This window comes from Poecile atricapillus, chromosome 14 (assembly GCF_030490865.1).
Source record: "Poecile atricapillus isolate bPoeAtr1 chromosome 14, bPoeAtr1.hap1, whole genome shotgun sequence".
Classification (NCBI taxonomy): domain Eukaryota; kingdom Metazoa; phylum Chordata; class Aves; order Passeriformes; family Paridae; genus Poecile; species Poecile atricapillus.
The window spans coordinates 16476297-16492559 of NC_081262.1; the positions used below are offsets into that span (position 1 = coordinate 16476297).

At 46.7% G+C, this 16263-nt stretch overlaps 1 protein-coding gene across 7 annotated transcripts in view; it reads left to right on the top strand.

Annotated features, from left to right (window-relative positions):
* The window catches only part of RBBP6 (RB binding protein 6, ubiquitin ligase), a 28357-nt gene extending 15001 nt beyond the window's left edge, over positions 1-13356 (top strand). For 3 of the 7 annotated variants that reach the window (XM_058849241.1, XM_058849242.1, XM_058849245.1), the window contains 13 exons: positions 572-660; positions 776-872; positions 1422-1561; positions 2410-2582; positions 3504-3607; positions 4037-4392; positions 5212-5305; positions 5385-5463; positions 5555-5600; positions 6702-7064; positions 7411-7512; positions 8914-10659; positions 11345-13356. In XM_058849241.1, coding sequence (XP_058705224.1) covers positions 572-660; positions 776-872; positions 1422-1561; positions 2410-2582; positions 3504-3607; positions 4037-4392; positions 5212-5305; positions 5385-5463; positions 5555-5600; positions 6702-7064; positions 7411-7512; positions 8914-10659; positions 11345-12935 — 4980 coding nt within the window. In that variant the 3' untranslated portion in view covers positions 12936-13356. Of the gene's footprint in view, positions 1-571; positions 661-775; positions 873-1421; positions 1562-2409; positions 2583-3503; positions 3608-4036; positions 4393-5211; positions 5306-5384; positions 5464-5554; positions 5601-6701; positions 7065-7410; positions 7513-8913; positions 10660-11344 lie in introns of those variants that run through there. The other 4 variants (XM_058849248.1, XM_058849243.1, XM_058849244.1 and 1 more) reach the window with 3 other exon arrangements.
* Positions 13357-16263: the final 2907 nt, after the last annotated feature.

A 16263-nucleotide genomic window follows, 5' to 3' on the forward strand; every position in this document is an offset into this window, starting at 1 on the left:
CACCTTTCTGAGAGATTGTACAATTCCTTTGGTCCTTTTAATACTTGTGTGTCTGAAGCTGAGTTTCAGCAAGCAAATCTAACTACCCCACTGCAGTTCTGTGTCCTTTTAATGCTGCAAAATGTAAATAATGCTGCAAAATGTAAATAATGCTGCTTGTATCCATCTTAATTCCTTGTCCAGTGGAGAGCTTCTCCTGCATATAGTCTGAGCTTAAAAATCAGCATAAAAATACTGGATATTGTTGTTTATCTACACATAGCTTCAGTCCTTTGAAGGAAATTGGATTGGTTACACAAGTCTTGCTGTAAGGTACAAACAGAGCCTAAGGTTTGAGTGCCCAAGAGTGCTCTTTTCTAGTAGGTTCTCAGGCACATAAACATCATGTCATGGCATAAGGACTCCCCAGACCATCTTCAGCACAAATCTGTTTGGTATAAGCAGCTGCTGTCATGCAAGCTCAGTTAGTGTAGTGCTGCTCTTTACAGGATTGGATGAGTGGTGTTGTCTTGGGCTGTGTGGGCTTAAATGTGTTTCTAATGTGTGTGTCAAATAATTACCTGTTGCACAGACTGCCAATCTGGCTGAAGCCAATGCTTCCGAGGAGGATAAAATAAAAGCTATGATGACACAGTCTGGCCATGAATATGATCCAGTCAAGTAAGTGTTGCTAATGTGGAACTTGTTCTTTGAAGTTGATGTAAAATTGCAGAGATGGTTTGTTTTAAACAAGACACATGAATCTCTTTTCCTTTTTTTCCCCAAAACCTTGTAGTTACATGAAGAAACCTGTGGGGCCACCTCCACCCTCATACACCTGTTTTCGCTGTGGCAAACCTGGGCACTACATAAAGAACTGTCCGACAAATGGGGTAAGACTTGGGGGACTTTGGGGGTGCTCAGTTTTTCATTTTTGTCCAGAGAGTTCCATAACAAACATGACTGCTCACAGTAAGAATTGTGTCTTTTGATGTGAAATGCAGAGGTAATGTGGCAGTGTTGCAAAACCCTTTGAATTCAAGAAAAACCTGGAATTGTAAAATTTTCTTTTCGCTAGGTCAGAGGCACTAAATATTCCCATAGATCTTTCTCTGTGAGCCCCTGTGTATAGCTTGATATATCTCAAAATAAGTTTCTCCAAGCCCTGAATCCAGCTCCCTCTGAATTGCCCTTTGGAGGAGGAGCAGGTTTGGATTTCACCCTTAAGGAACCTGTAGTTAAGCCAAAGAATGTCAGTGAGTTCAAAACATTGCTCTGAGCTCTGGAACACCCTGGCTGCATTCGTTTAGGGAAGAGAGTATTTGAGTCCATTGACCCTTATGCTAGGTATGGGGAGAGGGTTAAAGATTTTTGTGCCTAAAATAGTCACTGAAATCTCATTTTCAGTGTGGGCCTTGAGATATGTCTGCATTTCTTAACAGGACAAAAATTTCGAGTCTGTTCCCAGAATTAAAAAAAGTACGGGAATTCCAAGAAGTTTTATGATGGAAGTGAAGGACCCCAACACGAAGGGTGCCATGCTGACCAACACTGGGAAATACGCAATCCCAACCATAGATGCGTAAGTGTGGGCTGGGCTGATCCAAAAAGGGAATGAGAGAAACCGGGAGGAAATGTGTGAGTGGTGGTGCAGCCACACTGGGCAGCATCTGGAGTTGTGGGGAGGAAGCATTGGCACTGGATCTCAACTTTCAGATCCATGCTGCTGCCTAACATTAAAATGGGGGTCCTGCTGCTCCCACCCCTGGGAGCTGGTTAAGGGTGGGGTGTGCTGAGACTTTCTGCAGAAACATTTGTAATTGGGATTGTTCTCTCTGGGAGCTCATTTTGCTTCTAGTTTGTCTTTCAAAGGTTTCATGTAAGGTGTAATAAAGCAGCTGTTGGACTGTGACTCCCTCCCTCAGATGTGAAGCAGGCTCAAGTTTTCCTGTTGCTATAAACGAGGAAAACACTTGTGTGTGCTGAGCACAAGTTCTAAAATACTCTTGGTAGCCCTCCTGATTTTCTTCTGGATGTCCTTTTTTTAGAAGCTGTAACACAGACTTCTTTCAGTTAAAAAATGTAATTACTGGGAGACCAGCTTTACCCTGCACCCCCAATTTACATTTAGCCTCTGGCAAAGGAAAGCTGGGATTCATTTCACCTGATACGAGCTGTCAAATATTTTTCTGAATATTGTCTGGACTGATTTCTTAGTTGATCCAATGAATGGGATAGTTCTGCAGGAGAATTCCTCCCTCCCTCTTCTTGTGCTAGGGCTGTAGAAAAGTAGTTCAGACTAGACAGTGGTGTTTAGGAAGGCCAGTGGAGAGGGGGAAGAATTCCACACATTACCTTTCTTTGATAAAATTCACAGCTTGGAAGAGTTTTCCTTCTAACTTCCTTCTGCTTTCCCCACCCTACTTCTAGGGAAGCTTATGCTATAGGAAAGAAGGAGAAGCCTCCCTTCCTACCTGAGGAGCCATCCTCCTCCTCAGAAGAAGATGATCCTATTCCAGATGAGCTGTTGTGTCTCATTTGTAAGGATATAATGACTGATGCGGTTGTTATTCCCTGCTGTGGAAACAGTTACTGTGATGAATGTAAGTGTTACTGCCAGGTTTCTTAATTCCAGACATCAAATTTGATCTCTGAGAGCAGAAATGGGAGATAAGGAAATTGCTCTGTTAGTTCTGTTGAGTATTTCAGCATGTCGTGAACAGGGAAAGACTCTTCTTGTGTAGATGGTGAAAAAAAGGCAGAAAGTTTTTTTTCCCTCCTTAAGTTTGTAGTTAAATCCACTTTATTTGCAGAAGGAAGAGCATGAGGGGAGTGCATATTAGTGCAGGTGGTTACAGTATGAGATATCAAATGCAATTATTTTGTCCACAGCCCTTTCCCTCACACAGAATTATGTCTCCAACTTTGGGCATTTACTGCAGACTACAGAGAACTAATATTGAGGCATTTCATCCACATTCTTCCCTAAAGCTGGTTAAAAACTTCAGAACTCAAATGTCCTCATGTTTTTTTGAAATGTGTTTTATTCATTAACATGGAACAACTTGTTGCTGTATTAGAGTGGAAAAAAGACCAGTTGAGATGTCACATGCCAGTCTGCTCTGCATCTTTACATATTAGCACAGTGAATATGTATATGTATAATATATATATGAATATTGACCCTCTGCTCTATGCTAGAAATTGTAGAATTTCAGAATGGGATGAGTTGGAAGGAACTTTAAAGCTCATCTCATTCCAGCCTCCCTGACATGGGCAAGGAGGCCTTCCACTAGCCCAGGTTGCTCAAAGCCCTGTCCAAACTGGTCTTGAACATGTCCAGGGATGCACAGCTTCTTTGGGCAGCCTGTTTCTCTGCCAGTTTTTTCAGCTATAGAACATTTACAGCTTCATGCTTTCCATTCAAGACCATATTTCCCCATTAATCATGTGGTTGTTGTTGTAATTAATGGGAATCCAAAAAGTTTACTTAGTTTGGCTGTAAACTACTTTAATATTCCCAGGTATTAGAACTGCGCTGCTGGAGTCTGAGGAGCACACCTGCCCCACCTGCCATCAGACTGATGTTTCTCCTGATGCTTTAATCGCTAACAAGTTTCTGCGCCAGGTAATGTGGTGACTTTAGCCTGAACTCTTTATTAAACAAAACTATTCGTAAAGAGCTGAAAGGGATGAAAATACTAATTTAGATCTCCTTAAGCAAGGCTAAACTCAACAAGGCTAAGTTTACTTTTCAAATACATTATCTGTTTCTACACAAGCCTACGGCTCATTAGGGACAATCTGACAAATTCAGGACACACTTGTGTCCTTGCTTTCAAATTGGGTGTTAACAGCAAAGTGCTTTTAATCCAGAGACTCTGAGGTACCAGTCACTGATAGCAGAGTTTGATGGGATGTGTTCATAGCTGTGTGTTGGTTGGTTTAGGATTAATAGCACTTACAGGAACACAGTGATTTTCCTGTAGGGATGCTTTTGTTCATATTTCCACTGAAGTTTATTTCCACCTGTTCAAACGTGTTTCCCTACCTCTAGGCTGTCAACAACTTCAAAAATGAAACCGGCTACACAAAAAGGCTCCGTAAGATTCAGCAGCAGCAACAGCAGCAGCAGCAGCTGCCGCCGCCACCGCCGCCCCCGCCGCCGCCGCCGCTGATGCGGCAAACGATAACGCGCACCCTGCAGCCGCTGATGCGGCCGGCCCTGGCCCGGCAGCAGGACCCGCTCATGATCCCGCTGGCCTCCCTGGCCTCCCGCTCCGCCCTCTCCTCCCTGGGCCCCGGGCCGTCCATGGCAGCCGGGCTGCCCGTCAATCCGTCTTCTGTGGTTGTTTCTGATCTCCCTCCAGCAGTGTCCCTCTCTCTCCGTGAGAAGCCGGATGGACCTTTTCGGTAAGGGGGTCTGGAGATCAACAGGAATACAAAATAAATCAAAATGCTTAGGTTAGATTTTTCTTGAGCTTCGCAGCTAGCACCTGTGTATGATGACAGCTGTAGGCCATTGTGGAAGTCGTGGTTCTGTTTTTATTTGGAATGAGGACACTTTGGTACATAGAACATGTACCTCATGAAAGAATTTTCTTGGCAGTGTTTCTGTTTGATTCCCTTACCAGTGATTCAGCACAGGTTTGCCCTGAAGGAGAGACTGGTTCTGATTTGAAATGGCCAGCCATTCCTAGAGTCACCATTTAGTTCCATCAGACCTTCGTGTCTCATTGATTTCTCTTTCACACTGAGGAAACAATATTTTCATGCAAAAATCCGTACCAGGGTTTAGGGTTCCATCCTGGAACTCTGCTGCCTTGGATGCACAGAACCAGTGTGTCCAGAGAGCTGCCAGCTCAGCTGTGCCATCAGTACAAGGATAACAATTCAGAGGAGCACAAAAACATTTTCTAATGGAATTTCAGTTTTTGCATCTTCTGAAGCTGCAGTGGGCTATATGGATTCTCATCCTTTCAAGCACTGCTTAATCAAGTATTTTTGCAGAGAGCTTCCTCTCTAAATGCCAATATCCAAACAGACTCCTCAGCAGTGCTTCTTCTGGAGTCTTCCAACTTCACAGGTGTAAATCTGGTGAAGATTATTTTAAAATACTTTTTTCATTTAGTGAAATCAGCCTTTTCTCACCTTGGACTTTATATTTCAAAATATATATTGTATTTCACTTCAAAGCAGTGTTTCAATAATAAAAATATGTTGTTTTTGTAGTGATGCCGATGCTGTTTTGCCTCCTGCTCTGATGACTGCTGCTGAGCTTTCCAAATCTTCCCCTTTGTCAATCAGCAGTTTGCTGGAAGAGAAGGTAAATTTTATTTCAACACATACAGTGATTCTTATGCTCTCTAGGGTTTATTTCCTGACTGTTTGCATTCATTCCGAAGGGCTATCAGGTTCCTGTACTGAGACAACCAGCGATACCAAGTCTTCTGGGCCCTCAAGGACAATCAATACCCACAACTGGTAAGAAACTTGAACTTTAGAATTTTGTTTAAAAGATTGTCTTCAGATAAACTTACTGGGATATTTTTTTTTCCTGTCCCTGCTGCCAAAGGTCATCCAATGAGAGCTGGTGCACTTCGCAGGCCAGGCTGGGAACTGTAAGTATTCAACAGAAATTTAATGTATTACTAGTTGTAACTGGTTAAATTAATCTGTAACACATCACTTAGACAACAGCTGATTTATAGTGAAATAATAGTTGTGGAGAATTCAAGTGGTAATTAATTTTCAAGTGGCTTAATTTAAATTAGCTTTAACAAAGGGGACCTGTGCTTACAGTAAGATTATTGAAAAATAAAACTCCAGTACATAATTGAAAAGAAGATTCTGAATAATGAACACTTTTTAGAAAACCTAAATTACATATAAAAATTACATGTAATTAAAAGATCAGATGGAAAAGCACCCTTTTGATTGCTGACTGAATAGGGCTGAAGAAATTGATTTCCCAGTAGAAATCACCATTCAACATTCTTTCTTTAACAACTTAGTTTATACTGATTGAGCAAATTACTGAAAAATTAGAGGCTGTTATTTTTATGACAGTTTTGTATTTCTGCAGTTTAGTCATCTCAAAGTGCCAAGCTGCTTTTTCTCATTAGAGAGAGGAGCCTGTTTTATCTGTTATTGCAGTGACAAGTTAGTTGTTCATTTGTTAGAGATTTGTTGTAGCCAGGCTGTAAGGGTCATTGTTTTTATAAAGTCTGAAAGATAAATCAAAGCAAAACCCAGGATCCATCCCTCAAGTTATCTAAAATCTCAAATCCAGTAAACAAGAGAAAAAACAATTCAGGGACAAGAACAGGACAAATACATCGTGAGGCAGGAGCTCAGGAAACAAATGTGGGAGAGGTTAGGAGAGAGGTGAGTTAATTCCTGCGCAGCGCTTGGAAGCTCAAGGTGTGTCCAGGAGGGGCAGAGGAGCGGCGGGTGCTTGGCTCCGGGGAGATGGGGGTCCCGTGGCAGCCTCGCCCACAGTCCCAAAGCAGAGTGTAAGGAGAGAAGGCTGAGGGAGCTGCTGGGGCGAGGATGTGCAAGGCAAGTATGAGGCTCCAGGACTGAGTGTAGTCTCGAGTGAACAGAAAGCCGGAGACCAGTGAGAACCAGGAGTGCTCCCGCCGTGCTGCCGCTTCGCTTTCCTCTGTACGCTCTGGCAGGCTGTGACAAACAGTGACACGTGTTTTTGGGTTTCTTTAAAGTTCAAATCGAGGACGCCCGCACAGTGACCGTGCCCAAAGGACTCAGGCCCCATCACTGCCAGCATCAGCACCAGTCTTTGTGCCTGTGCCTCCACCTCCCTTGTATCCTCCACCACCCCATGCTCTTCCTCTTCCTCCGGGGGTACCACCACCACAGTTTCCTCCTCAGTTTCCACCTGGGCAGCCTCCATCCGCTGGGTACACTGTCCCCCCTCCCGGATATCCCCCAGCTCCTGCAAACATGTCATCAGCTTGGGTCCCAACAGCAGTGCCAGCGGCTCATTCAAACACCATCCCAACGACACAAGCACCTCCTCTCTCTAGGGAGGAGTTTTACAGAGAGCAACGGAGGCTTAAAGAGGAGTAAGTATTCGGCTCGCTAACGTTGCCTTGTTTTCGTGTCTGTATCGGGGGAGCGTATCGGACTGCGGTTACGCTAAAGTGCATCTGACCTAGCAAAAGTGACATAGTGTTTCTTCCAATATACTTTTTCATTGCAGATGGTAAATATGAAAAGCTAAACCAAGACAAATGTAATTCTAGAACTTTTCCTAAAACTTGTAGGAACTGTTTTTGCTTAAATAGGATGTTCACCTTTTGCATTGCATGCAGTAAACATTTTCTCATATTGGCCATGTTTTGTTTCTTGATGTCTTTTGTAATAAAGGTCAAACTATAATTGTAATAAAGGTCAAACTTATTTTAACAGGGAAAAGAAAAAGTCCAAACTTGATGAGTTTACAAATGATTTTGCTAAGGAATTGATGGAATATAAAAAGATTCAAAAGGAGCGTAGGCGTTCGTTTTCCAGGTAACTGCTTTACATGTCCGTAATGGAGAAGCAGATTGTCTAGAGGAATCAGGAGGAGTTCCACTCCACCTCCCTGTCGTTAGATGGATTGGATGATTGAGGGATGAGCAGTGACAAGAGTGTCATACGCAGGTTATTGGCTCCAGTGTGGCAGAGATTGCAGGTGACTGAATTAGCATTGGGCAGCAGGCACTGAGGAGCCCTGAGGGTCTGTCTTGCTGAGGTGTTCCTGCAGTGGTGTCCTTCATTGCCTGACAGCCCTGAGGAGGCCAGGAGCAGAATAGCTGTAAGGGCTGCATTCTCAGTGTCTCGCTGTTCTGGTTGGAACCAAGCAGCCCAAGCAGTTTGGAGGAGATAGGTGAGAGAAATTGTCCTCATTTCTGCTTTTGTCCATCTCGCATGAGATGTTCGAACCTGGACTGCAGACTGGGGGCTTTCACTTGCTGGGTGACATTGTTAAATTTTTCTTGGGAATTAAAAGCTCAGACTTAATTGTAGGGAAATCTGAAATTGGTGAGGGACCTGGAGCAGAGGAACGGTGCTAATGAACATATGAATCATATGAAATGATTCATAAAAAATAGTAGAAGAAAAACCTGAAGGTAGTTGCTGTTTTCTGTCCCCAAAAATCCCTTGGGCAGGAGTAGTTAGTAGCAGTGTTGGCAGGAGCTTTCCCAGAGTCACGGCACTGAGCCATGTGACTGGAGACTCAGGTTAGGAGCTTTTAGATGGGATTTTTCTTGCAATGTGATCATTGCTGAAGAGAGGATGAGCTGGAGGACTGTGCAGGACATTTTTGGGACACCTGCCTGGCAGTGTGGATTCCACAGGCCTGTCTGTAGGTCCTTTGCAGTATTAGGATTGTGCTTCCTGTCCAAATTCCCAAAAAAGAGTGAAGTTTCTAGACCGAGCAGGCATTTTAACATTGGGCTTTGTTGTCTTCAGGCTACGTGGTGTTTTCTCAGTGTGATTCTGCACTCTAGCCGCTCAGATTTGCTCTTTTTGCATCTTACTGCAACAAAAATGATTTGCACTGCATGTGGTTGCCGAGTAGTGACAAATGTGCGTGTTCCTGTACCAGTAGAGGCCAGTGTAACCACCTGAAATCTGTCCTGGAATCTGTAGCTCTGGTAGCTCGTGTGATAGAGTGAGTGGAAGTAGACTGACCCTTCTGTGTGTTCTGACACTAACAAAGCAGCAGCTGTTCTGTCTTGTGAGCAGAAACTTTTACGTGTTATCAAGTTCTTCAATTTGCAGTAGCTTTATGTCAGCAGCTGAAAGAAGCTTTGACATAAGCATGTGGAGAGGAAAGAGAAAAAATAAATGTGGGAGGAAAAGATTTGAGGAGAACGACTGTTTGGAATTAACTTCATCTATTTTTTTGTGTTGTGTTTTTTTAAGGTCCAAGTCTCCCTATAGTGCTTCATCTTACTCTAGAAGCTCGTACACCTACTCCAAGTCCCGCTCAGGTTCGTCGCGCTCCCGCTCCTACTCGCGCTCCTTTAGCCGCTCCCACTCCCGCTCCTACTCCCGGTCGCCGCCGTATCAGAGACGAGGCAAAGGGAAGAGTCGGAACTACCGCTCGCGGTCCCGCTCCCACGGCTACCACCGCTCCCGCTCCCGCTCGCCCCCGTACAGGCGCTACCACTCCCGCTCCAGGTCCCCCGTGTTCCGGGGCCAGTCCCCCAGCAAACGGACGGTCCCGCAGGGCGAGGCCGAGCGCGAGTACTTCAACCGCTACAGAGAGGTGCCCCCGTACGACATGAAGGCTTACTATGGCCGCTCGGTGGACTTCAGAGACCCCTTTGAGAAGGAGAGATACAGAGAGTGGGAGAGGAACTACAGGGAGTGGTACGAGAAGTTTTACAAGGGCTATGCCGTGGGTGCTCAGCCACGGCCTCCGGTGAACAGAGAGAACTTCTCTCCAGAAAGGTTTGGCCCGCCTGGGACCAGACGAGAGAATTCACCGTATGCTCGGGGACGGAGGGAGGAGTATCCCGCTGGGCAGAGCCACAGGAATCGTAACGTAGCTGGAAACTACCCTGAGAAGCCTGGGAGAGAGAGCCATGGCATCAAAGATCCTACAAAATCAAAAGAGAAGGAGGTGGAAAATCCACTGGGAGATGGCAAAGGCAATAAACATAAAAAACACCGGAAGAGAAGAAAAGGGGATGAGAATGAAGGATTTCCCAACGTTGAGCTGTTAGAAGGAGCAAGAAAACCAAGAGAGCCAGTCCCAACAGAAGATGCTAAAACAGACTCTCTATTCATGCTGCCCAGCAGGGATGATGCCACCCCTGTAAGGGACGAGCCCATGGAAGCAGATTCCATTGCTTTCAAACCAGTGTCTGAAAAGGAGAAGAAAGAGAAGGATAAGCCAAAAGCAAAGATTGAGAAAACAAAGCGGAAGGTAGAAGTGGCAGCTGCTCCGAAGAAAGACAACATAGCAAAACCAGCTAAAGCTTCCCAGGAAAAGGTGGACCCTGATCGCGAAAAATCTCCTCGAACAGAACCTCCTGTGAAAAAAGCCAAGGAAGAGCTGCCAAAGACAGACAGTGTTAAAACCTCTTCCTCTCAGAAGGATGAGAAGGCTCTTGGTACACCACGGAAGGCTCATCCCAAAGTGGCAAAGGATCACCCAGAAACCAGACCAGCCAAGGAGGAGAAGGCGAAGAAAGAACATCCTAAAGAAGCCAAGGCAGAGAAGCCCTCCAGCAAGGAGGAGAAGTCAAAGAAACCTGCTGAGAAAAGCAAACTTTCCGATGCCAAACTTGAGAAAAGGAAAAGAAAAGCAGAGGAAAAGGCTGATAAAGAACACGAAGCCACTTCTGCAAAGGCCTCTAAACCCGAAAGTGCAGAATTGAAAACATCGCCCAAGGGGAAGGCTGAGCCCGAGGGGGAGAAGGGAGAGCGGACACCAGAAAAGGATAAAGCTGCTTTTCTTAACAACCCGTCCAAAAAGATTAAACTTAACCGTGAAACTGGAAAAAAGATTGTGAGCGGGGAAAACGTGCCACCTGGAAAAGAAGCTGTGGAGAAACCTGAGCCCAGCAGCAGCAAAGTCAAAGCGGAAAAGGCAAAGGGAAAAGCAAGGAGGAAAGTGGCAGCAGCTGACGGTGCTAGCTCGACTCTTGTGGATTACACCAGGTACCTCCGCAGTTCTTTTCCCTTTCTTTCTTTCTTTCCTCCTGCCCCCTCCAATTCTTTATGGTGCTTAAGGAAAGGAACAGCTAAATTTGTGTTAAACAAGGGAGTAATCCATGATCTTCCTTATGAAACTATTCTTGGGTCAAACTCAGATGTTGTTAAGGAAAACGAGCAGTTTGTACCGCACAGGAAGCTGGTAGAGTTAATTCATTGGTGATGCAAACTCAAAACATTTAAGACATTGTTGAGGACTTAAAGTGTCTTGGTAATCTTAAAATACTTTTTAAATGTCAGTTTTTCTAAGGAAGAACTGGGGCATGAGGATCAAACTTTGCCTGTCTGTACCTCTCCATAATTGCTTGCTTTCATGTTGAAAGAAGAATGGATATCTAATTTATCTGCCATTGGGAGAAATAGGACATGAAGGAATTACCAGATCAGACAGTCCCCAATCTGATAATCTTGTGTCTTTGTTAATTAAATATATAGTAGCAAGATACTAAATTAATTGATTGCTCATGATCTCAGGCAGTGGACTCAGCCTTTCTCTTGTCTGCTCCCTTAATTGAACATCCTTGAAGAAAATGCCAAGAATTTAGAACTGAAACACAAGCCAGTTTATGAAACGTTCCCAAAGCTGGCTGTGTGTGCATGCCATTACTAATGTCTGTGGTTTTCCTTCCAGCACGAGTTCCACTGGGGGAAGCCCTGTCAGGAAACCTGAGGAGAAGCCAGACACCAAACGAACTGTCATTAAGACCCTGGAGGAGTATAACAACGACATAACAGCCCCTGCTGAGGATGTCATTATCATGATCCAGGTCCCTCAGTCCAAGTGGGATAAAGATGACTTTGAGTCTGAAGAGGAAGATGTGAAATCCACCACCCAGGTGCCCCCAGCTGTAGGAAAACCCACCAGTGTTATCAAACCTGTGAGTGCAAAGGCACCAAACCCCCTCAAACACATTGAAAAGGAGACAGAGCCTCTGGAGAAAGCACAGAAAGCTGCAAAAGAGGCGAGTTACGAAAGCACCCAACACGATGCCAAGAGTTCAAAAAGTTCCTTGTCGAGTGAAAAAGGTAAAACCAAAGACCGGGATCATTCTTTGTCGGACAAGGACAGTTCTGAGAAGAGGAAGAGCAGTGTTCAGCCAGAAAAAGAGCACTCAGAACGTGCAGCTGAACAAGGAAATGGAAAAACTGTATCTCAATCTTCCAAAGACGGCAGATCTTCAGAGAAGCACGATAGTGGCCGTGGATCCGCTGGGAAGGACTTCACTCCCAACCGAGACAAGAAGTCTGACCACGAAGGCAGCAGGGAGCATTCGAGCTCCAAGCGCAGGGATGAGAAGAGTGAATCAGCACGGAGGAAAGACTCCCCATCCCGGATCAGAGACTCCACAGCAGCGCAGAAGAGCAAACCCAGAGAGGAGCGTGTGGAGCCGCCCAAGAAGGGCCCTGCAGAGGCCAAGAGGAGCAGCTACAGCCCCCCACGGGAGCGCAAACCCGCCGAGCACAAAGCCGTGCACGACCCCAAGCGCCCCGCTGAGGAACACAAACCCCCGGATAAAAACCCGGGCAAGGAGAAGGAGAAAGAGAAGGAGAAGGAGAAGCATGTACCAGAAGTCAAGAGCAATAAGGAGAAAGAGCCAGCTGGGAATAAAGCACCGGTGAAACAGGACTCACCAGAAGTTAAAGTGGAGAAGGAGAACGTGGCGGGCCAGGGCGATAAGGGCGCGGCGAAGCCGAAGGCGCCGGTGAGCAGCGCCGCGCGCCTCTCGTCCGACCTCACCCGCGAGACCGACGAGGCCGCCTTTGTGCCAGACTACAACGAGAGCGACAGCGAGAGCAACGTGTCTGCAAAGGACGAGGAGGCTGCAGGGAAAACGCCCAAAGAGGTGAAGGAAAAGGCCGTGGAGAAGCTGAAGGAGGAGGCGGCGGCCCCGGCTCCCGCCGAGCAGCCGGAGGTGGGCAGGAGCCAGAGCCAGAGCAGCCCCAGCATCAGCCGCAGCCGCAGCCACAGCCCCTCCGAGAGCCAGACACGGAGCCACAGCAGCAGTGCCAGCTCAGGGGAGAGCCAGGACAGCAAGAAAAAGAAAAAGAAGAAGGAGAAGAAGAAGCACAAGAAACACAAGAAACACAAGAAGCATAAGAAACACGTGGGAAATGAAACAGAATTGGAAAAGAGCCAAAAACACAAACACAAGAAGAAAAAATCGAAGAAGAGCAAAGATAAAGAGAAAGACGACCAAAAAGTGAAATCTGTCACGACATAAATCGACAGATAATGAAAAAATGACTTAATTACTAAGTCATCTGTATGATCTTTGTTAAAATGTAAACGACTTCAAGCGTTGTAAATAATGACATGAAAGACCCTGTGCTGCACTTAAAATATTGCTGCTTGATTATTTGATTTTTACATCAGAGCTTTATAAAAGTGAACATTTTGTACAGAATTGTGAGTTGTGACCATGTAACATGAAAGGTTTTGCTGGGGCATCTTCTTTTTAACCACCGTTAATTATTTTGGGTGGAGTTTACTGTACTGTGAAGATTTTCACATTCGGGTTTTTTTTAATTGCCTGGCAGAAGCAGCTGGTACCAGTTACCAAATACCAGCGGATGCAATGCAGAATACATTACAGCCCTGTTATGTCACTTTTTGATTACAATAAAAAAGTTTTCAGTAAATGAGCAGGTGTGAGATTCGCAGTGGGAGTTGCACGTGAACAGGGATCGTCCCAGCCCTTCCCGTTCCTGGGAGTGTCCCAGGCCAGGCTGGTCAGGGCTTGGAGCAGCCTGGTGGAGTGGAAGGTGTCCCTGCCATGGCAGAGAGGTGGGACTGGGTGGGCTTTATGATCCTTCAACCCAAACCATTCCAGGATTCTGACAGCAGTGCCAGAGAAAAAGTGCTGGCAGAAAGTGTCACCATGCAGAGGGGCCATCCTGAGGGCTGAGCAGCGCAGAAATGGTAAAACAGGGACATTGATCCTGGTTCTGGGGGTGAGCTGGCACCTCGAGCATCCTGAAAGGTAAAACAAGCACACCAGGATCCCTGCTGGATTTCATCCCAGGACTTTGTGCCTTTTCAGGTCAGGCCCTCCTGGTAAATTCCAGGTGTTTTCTGCCCAAGAAAAGGCAGGTTTCCAGTTCATCTGCTTCGATTTGTGCTTTCCAGCATGAAAAAGCACAGGTGGGTGATGGTGTTCAGGTGCTTGGCCGGGGTTTGCTGTGCGTGGGGCAGGGTGGGAGCACAGGAAAAGCACCCTCCGAGTCTCCCTTGGCACAGTGCTGGTGAGGATGAGGCTGGAAAACAGGATTGATTTTGTACTTCTCTGGCTGCTTTGGCCTAATGAAATCAAAAATTCAGAGATTGGGGAAATGGGATTCTTGAGCTGGTATGTGTTAAGTGCTTTATTATTGAGATTCAAGGTAATGAGTAAATGTGCACTGAAATCGAATTCTGAACTTTTTTACTGGAGTAGCTCCATAATGACACTCTCGGGCCGGGGATGTGGATGGGGCAGCTCGGGCCGGGCACCATCCGCCCCATCACCTTCCGTGGGGAGGGACAGGACGAGGATGGCACTTGTCCATCCTCTGTATGTTTGTGTGTCTGTGTGTTTGTGTGTATCTCTGTCTGTGTGTGTGTCTGTTTGTCTGTGTGTCTGTGTGTGTGTGTGTGTGTGTGTGTATCTGTGTGTGTGTGTCTGTGTGTGTCTGTGTGTGTATCTGTGTGTGTATCTGTGTGTCTGTGTGTGTGCACTGTCTGTGTGTGTGTGTGTCTGTGTGTGTGTGTGTGTGTGTATCTGTCTGTGTGTGTGTGCACTGTCTGTGTGTGTGTGTCTGTCTGTCTGTCTGTGTGTATCTGTGTGTGTGTCTGTGTGTGTGTGTGTGTGTATCTGTGTGTGTATCTGTGTGTCTGTGTGTCTGCACTGTCTGTGTGTGTGTGTGTCTGTGTGTGTATCTGTGTGTGTGTCTGTGTGTGTGTGCACTGTCTGTGTGTCTGTGTGTGTCTGTCTGTCTGTGTGTATCTGTGTGTGTGTCTGTGTGTGTGTGCACTGTGTGTGTGTGTCTGTCTGTGTGTGTGTCTGTGTGTGCACTGTCTGTGTGTGTCTGTCTGTCTGTGTGTGTGCACTGTGTGTGTGTGTGTGTCTGTCTGTCTGTCTGTGTGTTTGTGTGTATCTGTGTCTGTCTGTCTGTCTGTCTGTGTGCACTCCGAGGCTGCTGCCACCCGTCTGTGAGTGCAATGGCTGTTTGGTAGCAGCGAGCGAGGGCTCCTTGCCAAGCTGCCTAATTAAAACTAAGCATATGCAGATTCTCCTTGTTTTCAGCTAATGACAGCTGCAAACAGTTATTTGTCGGGCTGGCTGGCGCTGGGCTGGTGACACGAGGCCAGGGACAAGTGAGGGATCCGGGCGAGGGGTGAGAACCTCCTGGGGGCTGCTGGGCTCAGCCCTGCCCCGGCATCCCTGGCATCACCATCCTCCAGCTGGGAGCCACCAGAGAGGGGATGCTTTGTTTTGTTGTGCTTTGTTTTGTTGTGCTTTGTTTTGTTTTGTTTTGTTTTGTTTTGCTTTGTGTGTCGCCAGCAGCACAGACACATGGTGATGTTTCACAGGAAATCAGATAAAGATGTGTGCAAACGTGGGTGACATTTGTGGTTCCCCAGCCAGCGGCCTTCAGCAGTGCTCTGCCAGCTGAGAACCGAGCAGAGAAGGAGCTGGGAACTCCCTGCCTGAAGCCCTGCCCCGAGGGCAGCTGCAAACTCTCCAGAATCCCAGGTTTCCTAAGGATGCTCTCAAAAAGTTTTCATTGGTTTTATCATTATTGTGATTGTGCTGATGGAAGGAGAGAGCCTTGCCCAGCACAGGAGGCCTGAGCTGGTGGAGCACTCTGTGCCACAGATGAACACACTCCAAGTTCTTTTAAGGATGCAGGGAAATGAGGACATGGGGGAGAAGTCACCGTGGAGATAGAATTAAGTCCTGTTTGACACATCCTGCTGCTGCTGAGCTGTGCCTCGGGGCTGGGATGCTCCCGTGTGTCCCCACAGCCCGGCAGGAGCGGATGTGCTCGAGTCTGGAATCAGAGGATTTGGGGATCCCTCCCTGGCTGTTTGGCCAAGTCCTGTACATCTGTTCTGGCTGTGTCTAACCCTGGGCACAGGGCAGGGACAAGGACAGCTCTGCTCTGCCCCATGGGCGTGGGGCAGCCCAAAGGCCGGGAGCTGGGGCTGGACTGTGACCCTGGTCCTGTTCGGCCGCTGTGTCCGAGACCCTGAGGACCAGGAGCAAACTGCACTGGGAAGATGAGCTGGGCTGGCAGCAGCAGCCCAGGGTGGGGAGGACACAGAGAAACCCTCATCCCATCCCATCCCAGCACTGCCTGGTGGCTACTGGCCACATTCCCAGCCCACCAGGCCCTGCAGCCCTGAAATGAGCCCGTGTCCCTCCCAGGAGGAGCGAAGTGCTCAGGTGCTTCAGAGAATATTTTGGAGTCTTCCTGATTTTAATTTGGTTTATTTAATAATTATTATTTACTTTGACTGAATGAACTGTTGTGTTTAAATAACCCAGTTTTTGCCAAAATGCTGTCAGG